This window comes from Phoxinus phoxinus, assembly GCF_949152265.1.
Source record: "Phoxinus phoxinus genome assembly, chromosome: 6".
NCBI classification, from domain to species: domain Eukaryota; kingdom Metazoa; phylum Chordata; class Actinopteri; order Cypriniformes; family Leuciscidae; genus Phoxinus; species Phoxinus phoxinus.
Window position 1 is genome coordinate 18,506,733 of NC_136881.1, and position 13,996 is coordinate 18,520,728.

The following is a 13,996-nucleotide window of genomic DNA, read 5'->3' on the forward strand; positions in this document are numbered from 1 at the left end:
AAACCACGGTGACTTTGCGATTTATCAATATGGACGTTGGCGTACGGCACGCTCAAATCCTACGCCAGCTCAGGAGGTGGTGTACATGTACACACGTTTTGAGTTAGTGCTGAAATGCGCAGAAAAACAATTCCTAACACCACAAAACGCACTGACAAACTAAAGATATGATATATTATGACCCACTGTAAAAAAACAACAACATAGAAATTATAAACTTCAGTGTTTATTTTTGTGAGTTAAGCTCGGCAGGTGCGCACGGACTGGGTTCAGTAATGAAAGGCTTTCAATGACCAAAACATAATTCAGACTGACAAAATAATAACAACGACATTCTTCTTCTAAATAACAATAAGCATCATTAATAATCAAAATCATAATACTAATAAGAAGAATATTACAAATTGTGCAATTATTCACATCATCATCACTATTGTACACCCCATTACATGTGACGTCATGCGAAATTCAACGCTAATAGTTTCAAAACACGTGCTGTAAAATAATGCATTGTGATAGGTAATTTGCTCAACCAACCAGCGATTTAAACTGGATTTCCACAGGAGAAGTTTCTCCTCTTTGCCGTCTTCCGTGTGTCCATGGCGTAAAATGAGGGCGTGGGGGAGGCGGAGACGTGAATATATAGGGGCGTGTTAATCTAATGACGATCGTTTTCAGCCGCGGCATTTATCAAGAGGCAGGTATTGCGTACACCTGAATTTCAAAGGTACGCACAGCTTCATAAATCAGGCGGTGAGAGGAGTATAAGCATAATCTTACGCCAACATATATGCCCGTTTCGACCCAAGATTGATAAATGAGGGCCAATGTAACTACAGAAGAGTCAAGATTATAATAGGAAAAATATTGAAACTCTTTGGTAATTTTTTTGATAGAGATGCTAACGGTCTAATCAGATTCAATGATCTATGCTAAGCTAAGCTAAAAGTGCTACCGCCAAACCCGGAGATCGGCTGAATGGATTCGAAACCGGTAAAACTCAACTGTTTAACTCTAGGGGAGTTGGAAAATGAGCCTATTTACAAAAAAAGTGGAGTGTTCCTTTAATCGATCAAATTTCTTATTGTCAGTTAACGGTTAATTATAAGCATCCCTATGTAATACAATTTTGCAATAATACTGTTTTTTACTGTAGTTTTGATCAAATGAATGCAGCCTTGGTGACATACGAGACTTCTTTAAAAACATGCAAAAATCATACGCCACAAATATGCATAGCAGGGTTACCATTAGCAGGGTTAATGCCAAATGCTTTGGAGTTGTCAGACAGCATGAAGACTTGCAAAAATGAACAAAAACTCCTGGACATCTCTTCCCATTCATCTCTTACTGAAAGGCATTTCATTTATTATGGATGCGGTTTTACTAAGAGGAGAAAAAGGAAATGAACGGTGTGTGGTTTTGCTGAAGTGCTCATTCAGCTTGCTTTGCATACAAAGGGCATTGAGCATGATGTAAATCTGTCATGGTGCTCCCCACACGGACTCACCTCACAGTGCCCCGCGGCTGCTGTGAAACTCTGCAGCTGTGCCTGGAGTTCTTGGATCTGCTGATCTCTCTGGCTGAGCTGCATGCTGAGGGCTGCTTCCCGCTGGCGGAGCGGTTCCTGGCTGTGCCAAAGGGCCTGGTATGACACGCTCAGCTCGCTGTAGAGCTGTCACAGCAGAAACAGACAGTGAAGGACAAGCTCGGTTAATGCAGTTAAGTCCTTGCTAGAACACAAGTTCACCCCCCCGGGGGCACCACGTTCACTTGTGAGGACAGGCGCTAAGTTCACACAACAGATGCGCTCCTGTACCTTCTGGTAGGAGACAGTGTCTGCCGTGTGGGCCTCCTCTTGGCTGCGCAGGACTCTTTGCGTGTCCAGGTTAAGCCCCTCCAGCTGCTGAATAAGCTGGGCCTGTTCTCCTGCATGTTCCACACTCTGCTTGTATAGACACTGCAAGTCCTGTAGCTCGCGCCTGGACGCACACATATCACGATCAACTCACATGGTCAGGGTTAATCAAAGCTCAGCCAGATCTGTGCAACCGCTGCTTACTTGATTTGACAGAGCTGCTGTTCTTTGTCAGCTCCTTCCCGTTCTACAGAAGAAAGCTGAAGGGACAAAGCAGTTGAGCGACTTTGAGCCTCTAGCACGTCCTGTCTGCTTCTGAATACTTCCTCTTCCAAAATCTGAAAGAGAACACACTGAATGTTTATTGGCAGCCAAAGTCATTGCACAACGTTCATTTTCTGGTCTTGACCTATCAGTTTATTCAAAAATTCATACATACGCAATTCATACATGCAGTCATTTACATACAATACACATGCTTCTTCTGTTAATTTCTCAATTAAAATACATTTTTAGAAAAAGTTGTTTGGCATCATCTTTTATTTAAGATTTAAGCTGCATAATTTCTTATTAATATTTGGAAAAAAAAATTGTGCCTGCCACATCAAAATGATGTGTTGCGAACAAAGTCTACATTAAAGTGCCATAGAAATAAGCAGGGAAAAACACATAGAACAAGAAAATGATATAAAAGAAAGAACCCCTGTAGACACGAATGGCTGTCTCGCTGTGTTTTTCTTCCTATTTTTAATCTTAGTCTATTATTATTATTATCTTTAGCATTTTATGATCAGTGTTTGTGCAGGTTGTAAAATACATTGTGGTGTAAATCGCCAAAAACGTAATCATATTTATGAATGAATAACTCAAGACATTTTAAAATACATAGGCTACTTTCTACCCGAAAAATGTACTTAACCTATTTTTCGGAATATAATGATTAAGAGCCCTATTTTAACGATCTATGCGCATGGTCTAAAGTGCACAGCGCAAGTGGTATGTGCGCCCAGCACATGGTGGGTCACCAAACTCGGTCCTGGAGGGCCGCTGTCCAGCAGAGTTTAGCTCCAACCCCAATTAAACACACCTGAACCAGCTAATCAAGGTCTCACTGGGCATACTAAAAACTTTCAGGCAGGTGTGTTGGACCTGGTTGGAGCTAAACTCTGCAGGACAGCGGCCCTCCAGGACCAAGTTTGGTGACCCCTGGAAGGGTTGTGTCTATTCTCTTAATGAGTAATGGGTGTGTTTTGGGTGTAACATGCAAAAAAACAATCAAAGTATAATTTCACATTCCCTTTTAAAAGTCAGTTGCGCTCGCACCATGGCGGATTCACTATTTACAAGGCGGAATTTGCAAGCGGAAAGACTGAACGCGTCTCCAGAGATCTGCTTGTGAGCAGGATTAAAACGCGCAAGCAGACCATCTACGGGACAAGCCAAATTTTTATGTACACGATATTAATCTTTTACATTGTAATCATTTTATTTTTAATATTTGGCTAGTTTGTGTGCCCTGTGTGTGAAATAAGCAGAGTGTACGCGTGTTGTGGACCCATCACCCGCCTATTGGCGCACATTACTAACACACTCTTTAAATAACAAAAAAAATATTGCGCCATTGACATTGGCACAGTCTATTTCAGTTGCCTCAAAATAGCAATGCGCCAACAATGCGCCTGAACACACCTCGTTTTCAGACCTGCATGCCCATGGGCACATAAATGGGCACAAATACATTTGCTATTTAAACAACATGGTGCAGGATGTGAAAAGGATAACTGCATCGGGCTGAAACTAGCAAAAATCACTTGCGTCGCTTGTGCTGCATTGCGCCGTGTGTATGATAGGACCCTAAGATGTATACATTCACATTTAAAAAGGAGAAAATATAATCTCTTTTCACTGGATGGTTACACCACATGACATTTTTTAATTATTAAATGTCAAATTGTTTCATAGTTTAGAAGGTTTTTTTTATATCATATAAAATGAATGTAAGGGGTACATTTCTAAGAAAATGTTGGTACATGTCTTGTACCCGTTAACTTGCTTTTGAATCCCTTTTTTAACCCAAACCCAAGGAATGGCATGAAGTACATGAAGCCTACAAGCATACGACTCTAAAATGCTAACTGATGTTAAACTGATGTCTACTGTTTTGTGCTGAAAACTGCCCCATTCATGCTCTGTCTTCTGCACAGATTCACTCCTCTATGGCCGAGATATGTCTCTAATTAGGATTATGAGTATATACGTATATATATATATATATATATATATATATATATATATATATATATATATATATATATATATATATTAATATACTAATATATGTATATATATATTAATATACTAATATATGCATATATTGTTTTATATGTTCCTAATTCTTAGGACCAAACTTCTCTCTTCACCTTTTTTGTCTTCGTATCAAATGCACTTCTTAAAAGAGAAATATTCCAATGATCTCATGTGGATTTCCTTTTCAAACTTGGTCATAAAACTGATAATAGGTGCATTGGGTTAGCTAACATGTTAGCTTAGCTAGAGCCCTATACAATTTGTAAATTTTTTTGGATTCCATTTTTTCCATTCCATTTTTTTCTGGACTCATTCAATCTTTTCTCAAATCAAGAAACTTTCTTCATTTAACACATATTTTTAAAAGTTTAACAAAAAAAATGTTGTTTAATGTTTACGTTTAATTCAATTTTAATTATCAAAAAGCATGTCTAATCAATTGAATTTGTAGATTTTCTAACAACTATGTTGATTTATTTTACAATAAAAGGGCTCTGTGAAATTTATAATTTTTTTCCAGAAATTCTGTGTCGTGTTTTCATTTTTAGATTTATGATTTACAAATGTATTTTCAAAAACCATGGTAATTAAAAAAAAATCCAAACAAAATACTGCAGACACAACAAAGGTTTAGTGTAAAAATGAAAACATTGAAGACAAATTGTGAGACTTTGTTTTAATTATCATTACTTTGAGAGGTGCAACAGTAATATATTTGTGTCACATTTTATTTTGATGGGTTGTTGTGAAGTTTTTTTTGTGTGTTTGTGATGACGTTTGTGTTTTAAAGAGTTGATGGAACCCATTGACTTCCATAGTATGTTTGGTTACCGACATTCTTCAAATGATCTTCTTTTGTGCGCACTGCTCAGCAGAAGAAAGAAATTCGTACAGGTTTGGAACAACTTGAGGCCGGGGTGAGTAAATTATGACGGAATTTTTATTTTTTGGGTGAAATATCCTTTTAACCTTGCTTTCTAGAATACCCACCAGGACGCAGCACTGAGAAATTTGTTTTTTTACACTTCAACAAACCCACACTACAAAAGAATCAAAGAATCGTGGAAAACCCAGTAAACCTTGAGATTATCACTTGTGACATTAGAGCAAAATATACGGATATGAGAACATATGTATGAAGCTAAACAAAAAAAAAACTCTTGTAAATATTTTATAATTTCATTAAACATTTCAATTTAATTTCATGAACATTTTTATTAAACATGGACATTTATTTTCATATTTCTGCTATTGTTGGCTAATTTAGACGAGTGCAAACTGGGCCAGTACATATATACCTGCTCGGCCAGAGTTGTCAGAATGTCGTGCATTTTCAGAAGTGTAACTTCATTACACAAAGTTACAAAAAATGCTGTGCACACCACCGCGTGAAATGGGAGCGCCCACACCACGATGACGTAATTTATGCCACGCGACGCGCACCTTCACTTTCATACGGACGTGGCGAGTATAAACCAGAGCTGTGTCCAAAAGCACCCCATACCCTCATTCACTATTCCCAACATAAGTCCACTTGAGGGATTGAATGAAAACGAGAGACCGAATTCAGACACTGAAAATAAACAAAAGAGAAGTTTAAATATGTCATAAGATTTTCTTCAAATGAGCACACTTTTGGCTTAAAAGCACTTTTTAGTAAACGGCTATCTGTTTAGTAAAGAGCTTGGTTGGTAAATTGCTCCAGCTCTTTTAATAAGCAGGATGGATTCTGACCAGCTGTGATAGCGATACAGCTGGAACAATTATTGTTCTGAAAGTTATTCCTCTGTTTCGATATCGACATGGTGTGGGCTTTACTATTCTTTTAAATTTAGAATGATTTGTATAATATTGTATATATGAATATTCCTTTATTGTTTGTTATAGTTATCCTTGGTGTGAAAAGGCCTTAACGATGTATAGTTTGCCAAGATTAAAAAGACTTATTACTTTTTACATGTGCAGTAAATATATATATTTTTGAAACAGAAATTGGTCACTGGTGCTCCACTGTAGATTTCTATGAGTTTTTTTCTTTTCTTTGTCGTGAACACTCATACTTGTCATAGGTCTTGACAGGGAGCAGTCAGCACAAACTAATAAGAAACAAAAGAAAGACAACAGAAGGAAAGTAAAACATGAGCAACTAAAGCGGGAAGCCTATCAGCAGCATATCACAGGAACTGATGGAGATAATGAGAAGCAAACAGATGCCGAGCATCAAACGCTCAGGCCAGGGAGAGCACGGGCCAGCCCTCATTAAAAACTAGCCAGTGCTGACAGGGGCACTGAGAGAGACAGAGAACGCAGGAGGAAAGGGGACAGAGTCCGAGCACCACTACAGTCTAATTTAATTGGACTAGTTAGAGTTTAAGGTCCACACAGACCTGCCTCTGCTCTTCCCCACGGAGAGTAATGAACACAAATCTGTATGTAAAGCAGGTAATCACACAGGTGCTTGAGTGACACTCAACCCAAGAGGACACAGGCCCTATTAAACATACACAAATGCTGAATGAGGCCCTATGGAACATGCTAACAACAGCTCCTGCTCTGTCTGTAGTAGGTCATTAAAGCACAAGTCGCTGAGCACCGCGACAGCAGGCAGGACTGATTCGGGGCCACATGTAAAACAGCTCTGGTCACGTTGCACGGGGTACACTCCCACTGTTGAGTGGGGAAAAGAAAAATCGGGCCCACCATGTTAACCCACCAAGTCATTATTTCACCCCCCTCCGAACATATCTATCAATATTTAACATTTGCGCATTGTGAGACAAGTTCATTTACATGAACCCGCTAAGAAAGTGGCAGAAAAAAAAAGAAGAAGAAGAAGAAAAAAAGAACGGGGTGCGAAGCGGGGGACCTTACCTTGACTCTGGAACTGCTGACGGCCTCTTGGTCCCGCAATCTTTCCAGCTCTGCCTGAGAGGCCGAATGCTGAGCATCTAATTGTTGCCTGGCTTCCTGCAGGGCCCGCCTGCCCTCCTCCTCGCATTCCTGCGCCTGCCTCCTCGCTTCCTGCCGGGGAAAAGAGAGCGAGAGATGGTCGCAGCGCTGGGATGAAAGGGCGGCAGAGCGGGCAGGGCCGGAGAGAGAGGTTTGGAGCTCACCTGCGTTGGCAGGGCAAGCCGAAGCCCACGCAGGTAGCCTGGCGCGGGGGCCATCTTTAGCTCTAATGACAGCTCTAATGAGAATAGCTCCACTACAGGCCCATTAGTCCTGCCAGCCTGCCTTTGATGCTGATCTCTCGCCCCTTTCTTTTTTTGTCCGTACTATCCTTCCCTCCCTTTGCTAAGAGAGACCCTGCAAAGACATCCTCCCTAGATCTTCACTTTATCAATTAATCATGCCAGTCCCATCAGAAGGTAATTAAGGAGAAGCCACATCACATACACACACTTTCCTCTGCTCAGCCATCATTAAGTATTTATTGAGAAAGTTAGCTGCTTTTCCCAGCTCCGCTGTCACTACCACCCCCGCCTTGCTGCCGACCCGGGATTTTGAGGCCTTAGGCGATTGCCTCCAGGGGCTTGTCAGTAGACCCCCCCTCCTCCCAGTGTGTCACAGGCACAAGGCAGCACTTTAAAAGTGGTGCCAGTGGAAATTTGTCCAAACCTTAAGTTGTCGACTCTTATTCCCCAGCCTGTGTTGCAGAGCTGCCAGTTCTTTCTTCATTAGACTGCACTCCTCTTCACTGCCACGCAACCGCTGGACTTGGTTGTTTATCTCCTGCTCTTGTGCCGTCACTTTCTGTTTAAAGAGCCACACAAGTGATCGTGAGAGACAGCCGTTAGTCACAAGCAATCTGGGTATGAGTGTTTACAGGACTGAGCGTTAGGTTTCATTAATAGTTTCTGTAATGGGGTCAGTTGTTGCGTGATGTGGGAAAGCATGTTACAGGCGTTTCGTTCTGTATTGCTCAATGTTTGCATGCGGGACATGGGTTACATTTCCAAGGAATTAGCTGTGCTGTGCTGTACAGTGATGTGTCAGCAGGACATGATAAAGCTAAAAGCATGCTTAAAGGGTTTGTTCACCCAAAAGGAAAATTCTGTCATAATTTACTCATCCTCATGTCGTTCCAAACCCGTAAGACTTTCGTTAATCTTCGGAACACAAATGAAGATATTTTTAATGAAATCTGAGCAATTTCTTTCCCCCCATTGACAGCTACGCATCTAAAACTTTGACGCTTCAACAAATTCATAAAGAGATCGTAAAACTAATCCGTATGAATTTAGTCCAATTTGTCTGAAGAGACACGTTGCTTTATATGATGAACAGAACGAATTTATGCTTTTATTCACATCAGCGCACACATCAGATCAGGAAAAAAACAGAAGCTCAAACGTGTTAGCTTGACGTGCGAGAACCAATAAGGTTAATTCTCGTGTATTACGCAGCACGCAAGAGATTTGTAGTCGTGCATCAAGCTGGTTTGGTTGAGCTTCTGTTTATGTTCGCTGATTGTTTATATGTAAATAAAAAAAACTAAATTCAATCTGTTCAGCTAATAAAGCGATAGTGCCTCGTCTGAAAATTTGGCCTTAAGCACTCAATTCACATGGATTAGTTTTACGATTCCTTTATGAATTTTTTTAAGCGTTAAAGTGGTAGTTGCGTAGCTGTGAATTATCCAAAATGTGGATAAGATACAACTGGCAAGTATGGATGCCCTTCACTGTGAGCAACATTTATGCTAGAGTGGGAACTTTACTACTAAATTAACTTAGAGCAAAACTTTGAACAGCGTAGAGAGTTCAATTTCAGAAACATTATTTTTGGTTTTCGGCTAAATAAACATGTTCATTTCAGTTTGGTTGTATCTGTAATACATTTATTTCGGTGCAACACTAGTATCATAAAGCAGCCGTAGTGTGCATGTGTTGAACATGTCTCATGGACAGTGGAATATACACAGAAAGACTAGAACACAACAGCAGACTGTAAAATTAAGCATATCTAGGATTTAAGGGTTAGTTAATCCAAAAACCATAAGAAAATTGTTTCCATTGCCACAAAACTTAGAGGTTTCAAAAAGTTCATAAAGAGATCATAAACCACATGTCACCCAAGAATGGTTGTGCTTCCCTATACAATATATGTTCAGCTCTATGTATATGCGTTATTCAATGTTTATTTGTGAATAAAAGCATAGATTACATGTGTTTATCATATGAAGTGAACATATTTACCCATGATTAAACTGCTAGATTTATATGGATTCTTTTTACAATATCCTTATGATGAACTTTTCAAAACATCAAAGTTTTGCTGGAATGGACTTTCAGTGGAGGGACAGAAATCTCTCAGGTTTCATTAAAAATTTGTGTTCTGAAGATGAACAAAAGTCTTATGGGATTGGAATGACATGAGGGTGAATAATTGATGACAGAATTTTAATTTTTGGGTGAACTAACCCTTTAATAAATGTTCTGTTTTCAGTGCAAATATTCAGTATTGGTCACAGATATCCCTGTACCATCTCCGATATTCCGTTAATGCACTCCTATTGCTAACACACACTTTAACCAGTTGTGTAGACTCAACGCTGATATCTCAAAAAATAGCCCTGAGCTGTGGGAGGCAATTAATTGCCATGTTGGGGGAAATCACTTGAATCTTTATAGATAGAGAACTTATGTTCAGTCTGTGCACCATGCAAATGCAGGTTTTAATAGAGATTTATAGCACAAGTGAAGCTCAATTCAGAATGTTGATAATGAGGTAGGCAAGCACTGTTTTAACCCCAGTACTTCTCGATTGGTAGGAAAAGAGGTTTAAAGAAGTTAAGAGGTCTAGGACAGAGAGATTAGCATTAGAAATCCCCAGTGCAGTTCAAAAATGAAAGCTAATTATGTTACAAAAATGGAAGAAGAGGGGTAATGGAAGGGGGTGGGGTGGGAGGAAAGCTGGTCAAAGTTAGTGTGGAAATGCAGAGATGAGATGAGGATTCAGCAGACCATCACAGGGCCAAGGAAGGAAAAAGCAATTAATCACATTTGGGTTCATTTGGCGCAAAATTTGGATGAGACAAATGCCAGTGGTTTTGAGTGGTACCCAGAATTCTGACTATTAATGAGTTTCTCAAACTGGGCAAAATGGCGATATTCCACTAAACGGCCACTGAAATTCAAACCTGACAGAAGAAAACTTGACTCATTCAAAATTGTAAATTAACTTTCAATCTCTTAATAATATTGCATGCTAAAATATCAACTTCAAAAATGTTGGTTTTGGAACTGAAAAAAATTAAACCAATTTATGTGCAAAAATCCCTGTATTGCTGACCATAGATATGAATACACTGGTATGCGCTTGCTCTGGATATTTCAACAGATCTGTCAACATTTCACGTTCATGGTTTATATAATGTATTTAGTGCAGTTAATATACTGCAGGTCATATAACCCACTGTATATGCAATCTATAATCTATTATCAGTAGTTCATAATATATTTATAACGATATAAATACTATTTACAATTTACAACTGTATGGATGATGCATCAATATGTGCCTGGCCATGAGTGCCATGTTTCACATTTCTCAAATGATTAAATGTGATTTACACAACAGTTAGTTATGGGTGTCTAATTTGATTGGTGGTGTTTCAAATATAGTGTTGATATGATGAAGGACATCAGAACTGGAATGTTTCACTATTTGTATTAATCTACTTGTATATTTTTTTGTAGCTTTCCCAAAAACTAGAGTATGTTGAGCAATGTAAGTGGAGTTGTCAGTGTTTTCTCTGCTTCAGGATCATTTAGAGCAGGGCTTCTCTCCCTAGTGAGTGGAGTATGGGAATTTTCTTTGTTGCTCAGGTCCACTCACATACTCTGTTCCAGTCTGTTTGTTGCTTGGCAACATTCAAAGATTGATGCTATGGCAGAAACATAATTTAATATTAATGCCTTGTTTATAGAATTGTTGTATAAAAGTAACAACACAATTGTACTGTAGTACTAAATATCAGCTCACCATGTTGATATGCAGCACACCTGCTATTATACGGTTTTAAGTATAGTTTATGGTTAAAGAATAAATAACAGCAAAATAAAACACAACAGCATAATTGGATAAGTTAAGATGAAATTAAAAGAAATACTAAATCTACTAAATCTATCATGTTTCAAATGATCAGTGCTTTTCATCGGGATAGGGGTTGTGGCAGAGCAAAAGTGCCCTTTTCGGATGTATCGCAGTGTCCCGCTGAACGCGATTTCCCCTGCCCCCCGGAACGCGATTTCGCGCCTGCCCCCGCAGAGGTCTGTGAGCTTCCAAGGAGGTCCTTTGCTTCCCAAGAATCTGTGTTGCCAGCTTGCCACAGTTTCATAATAAACTGAAAATACTTTTACATTTCTCATAATAGATAGGCCTATCCCAGCAGTTTTCCAAAAGAAACGTGAAAAATAAACTAATATACTACTGTACTACTATACTTAATATGCAATAGTTTTTTTATTTATTCTACAGTGCAGTTATTACAACGTGTCTAATAGATAATAATACTTATGATAATAATAAATAATAGTAATAATAATAATATTATTATGATTATAAAAACAAAAACATTGTGAATGTAATGTGGACAGTATCACAACTAAAAGGAGGTTTGAGTCATTTTCAAGTCCAGGCACTGGTCCATGCAAATACACTTTTGATTCTCTTTAATTTGGTCACTGAAAAGGGAAGCTTTTAATCCCACTTCCAAAGTGCACCATATTGATGCATGCAACTTGTAACATGTAACTGACATTTATGACAAACCAAATCCTGAGAAAATCGTTAGAAGGGACTGTTCCAGCCTGTTGCAAAGCACATCTGTCAATTTACTTCCAGGCAGATCTTGACCTTTCCAATATGGCAGATGCGCTGACGTATCACTGTAATTAGCAATGGTTTCTAATGTGCAATCTAGGTATTCATATCTATGGTGCTTACAAACTAAGCGTAATTCCTGCGATGAAAAAGATTTCATAATTAATAATGCTGTCATGCTGTCGGAGCCGATGTTTGGTGTTTAACAGGTTGGAGTTTGGTCTGCTATGGGTTGTCAAGCCATGGCTAATCTTATTTACACAAACGAGCGGTATGAGTGGACATGTTTGACGGACTTCACTGCTGGTGAAGAGACAGAGCAGCTAATGAAGCCGACTGACAGATGTTTCATTAAGGGGCATGATTAAAGGTGAATTAACAACACGGCTTCATCATTAGCTGTCATCCAAGCAGATCTATCAAGCAGTCAGAGATGCTCATTAAAAAAAGGAGAGACGAAGGTTTCTCGGACCACATGCATGCCTGTACACCTGTGGCTGCAGTTTAAGTTGATTCCAGAGCTGCGTAAAGCTCTCACAGTACCTGCTCCAGCTCTTGGATTCTGTAGTCTTTTGCTTGAAGGATCTCCAGAACTTTCCTGTCCTTGTTCTCAGCTTTCTGCTTCTCTCTAGTACAGCACAGATTGAACAAAAGAGCAAAATTAGAGGCGCAGGCTGCCACAGTAACGGAATACAGAAGAGGGTGAACTGATCCACTGGCCTCAGCGAATGCTGTACCCATTCACATTTGAAAATCTATTTGGGATGATGCAACAGTGATGCTTGGTTAGGAGATAAAACACTGCAGGATAGACTGGATGCTGTGGGAGAAGAAACAGGCAAAATTGCCTTTCAACCACTCAGTGCGTTCTCTAAGCTTATACCGCAGAGGGTCAACAGGGAATGATGGGATATAACTCCAGTCTCCAGGTATCAGTAATTATCGGGATATCAAAACAGGAACACTACTCACTGGGGAACACAAACACTCCTTTCCTTTCAGCATCTAACCCTCTTTAGTGGGTGTTTGGGGGGAAAAGACAAAAGAATCACAATTGGGGCAAGTTTGTTTGAACAGCCGCCACTCACCTGGGATCCTTCTTTCCCTGGTTCACTTTTTCAATCTCTTCCACCCTTTCTCATTCCAACTCTCCCTGAGGACATCTGACATGATACGGCTCTCCTCAGAGTACACCACTGCCTTGAAGCTTGGTGATGTTAACCATATCCCAAGCCAAGCGTTCGCTCACTACTAGACTGGCCAGAATTCCCAGAAGCCTGTGTGCTTCACAGAGTCAGCACAATTATCATGTCAATCTCCCGTGTGGCGCTATGCTGATATATGCACACGCCCTCAGGTACATGTTGCCAGTTCTTTGAGGAGCAGCTTGGTTTGTTGGCTGTGCCTGAGGAAGGAGCTCGTGAGGGATACGGGAGAACGTAGCCTGGCTGGCGCTCTTTTATTTATCATCGCTTTTAGATCAAGGAACATACTTTCTAAGCTTGAGCTTTTGGTCACTAAAAGTTCTCCCTATCTCTGACCTTTCATTAGGTGACGGAAAGGTTTCTTTCATATTTACCCAAATAAATACAGAGCCATGCCAGTGGCCTCAATTTTCTCCCATTCTCCAAATTTGGCTCTATCTACACCTCATCATAATAACTTTAAAAAAAAGCCATGATAATGGCAATCGTTCAGCATTGCGAATTTGTTCTCTTTTTTTTTCCTCAACACGTTCCCATGCCACTTTTGTAGCTCCCCACACCCTCTTTGAGGGTCATAAGTCGTGTTAAATCTAGTGTATATCCCTCAAAGAGGAGTTTTTTTAGCGTTTAGATGGGAAGAGAGGGAGGGAGTCTATGAGGAGGATAAGAGGGGGTTTAGATCATCATCTGCTCTCGGGTTCTCTCATAACTGCATTCAACGGCGCAGCCACCCAACACACACCCCTGCAGAACCGCTGCGATGTGTGCTCGCAAATCAGGGATTTCTTGTGTCAAAAAC

General features: G+C 39.8%; 1 protein-coding gene across 1 annotated transcript in view; it reads right to left on the minus strand.

Annotated features, from left to right (window-relative positions):
- The window catches only part of cntln (centlein, centrosomal protein), a 131,241-nt gene that overhangs the window by 114,198 nt on the left and 3,047 nt on the right, over positions 1 to 13,996 (minus strand). The window contains exons 4-9 of the mRNA XM_079616070.1: positions 12,536 to 12,620; positions 7,784 to 7,918; positions 7,037 to 7,186; positions 2,063 to 2,196; positions 1,820 to 1,982; positions 1,511 to 1,675 (exon numbers count right to left, since the gene is read on the minus strand). Of these exons, the coding sequence (XP_079472196.1) occupies positions 1,511 to 1,675; positions 1,820 to 1,982; positions 2,063 to 2,196; positions 7,037 to 7,186; positions 7,784 to 7,918; positions 12,536 to 12,620 (832 nt within the window). The remainder of the gene's footprint in view (positions 1 to 1,510; positions 1,676 to 1,819; positions 1,983 to 2,062; positions 2,197 to 7,036; positions 7,187 to 7,783; positions 7,919 to 12,535; positions 12,621 to 13,996) is intronic.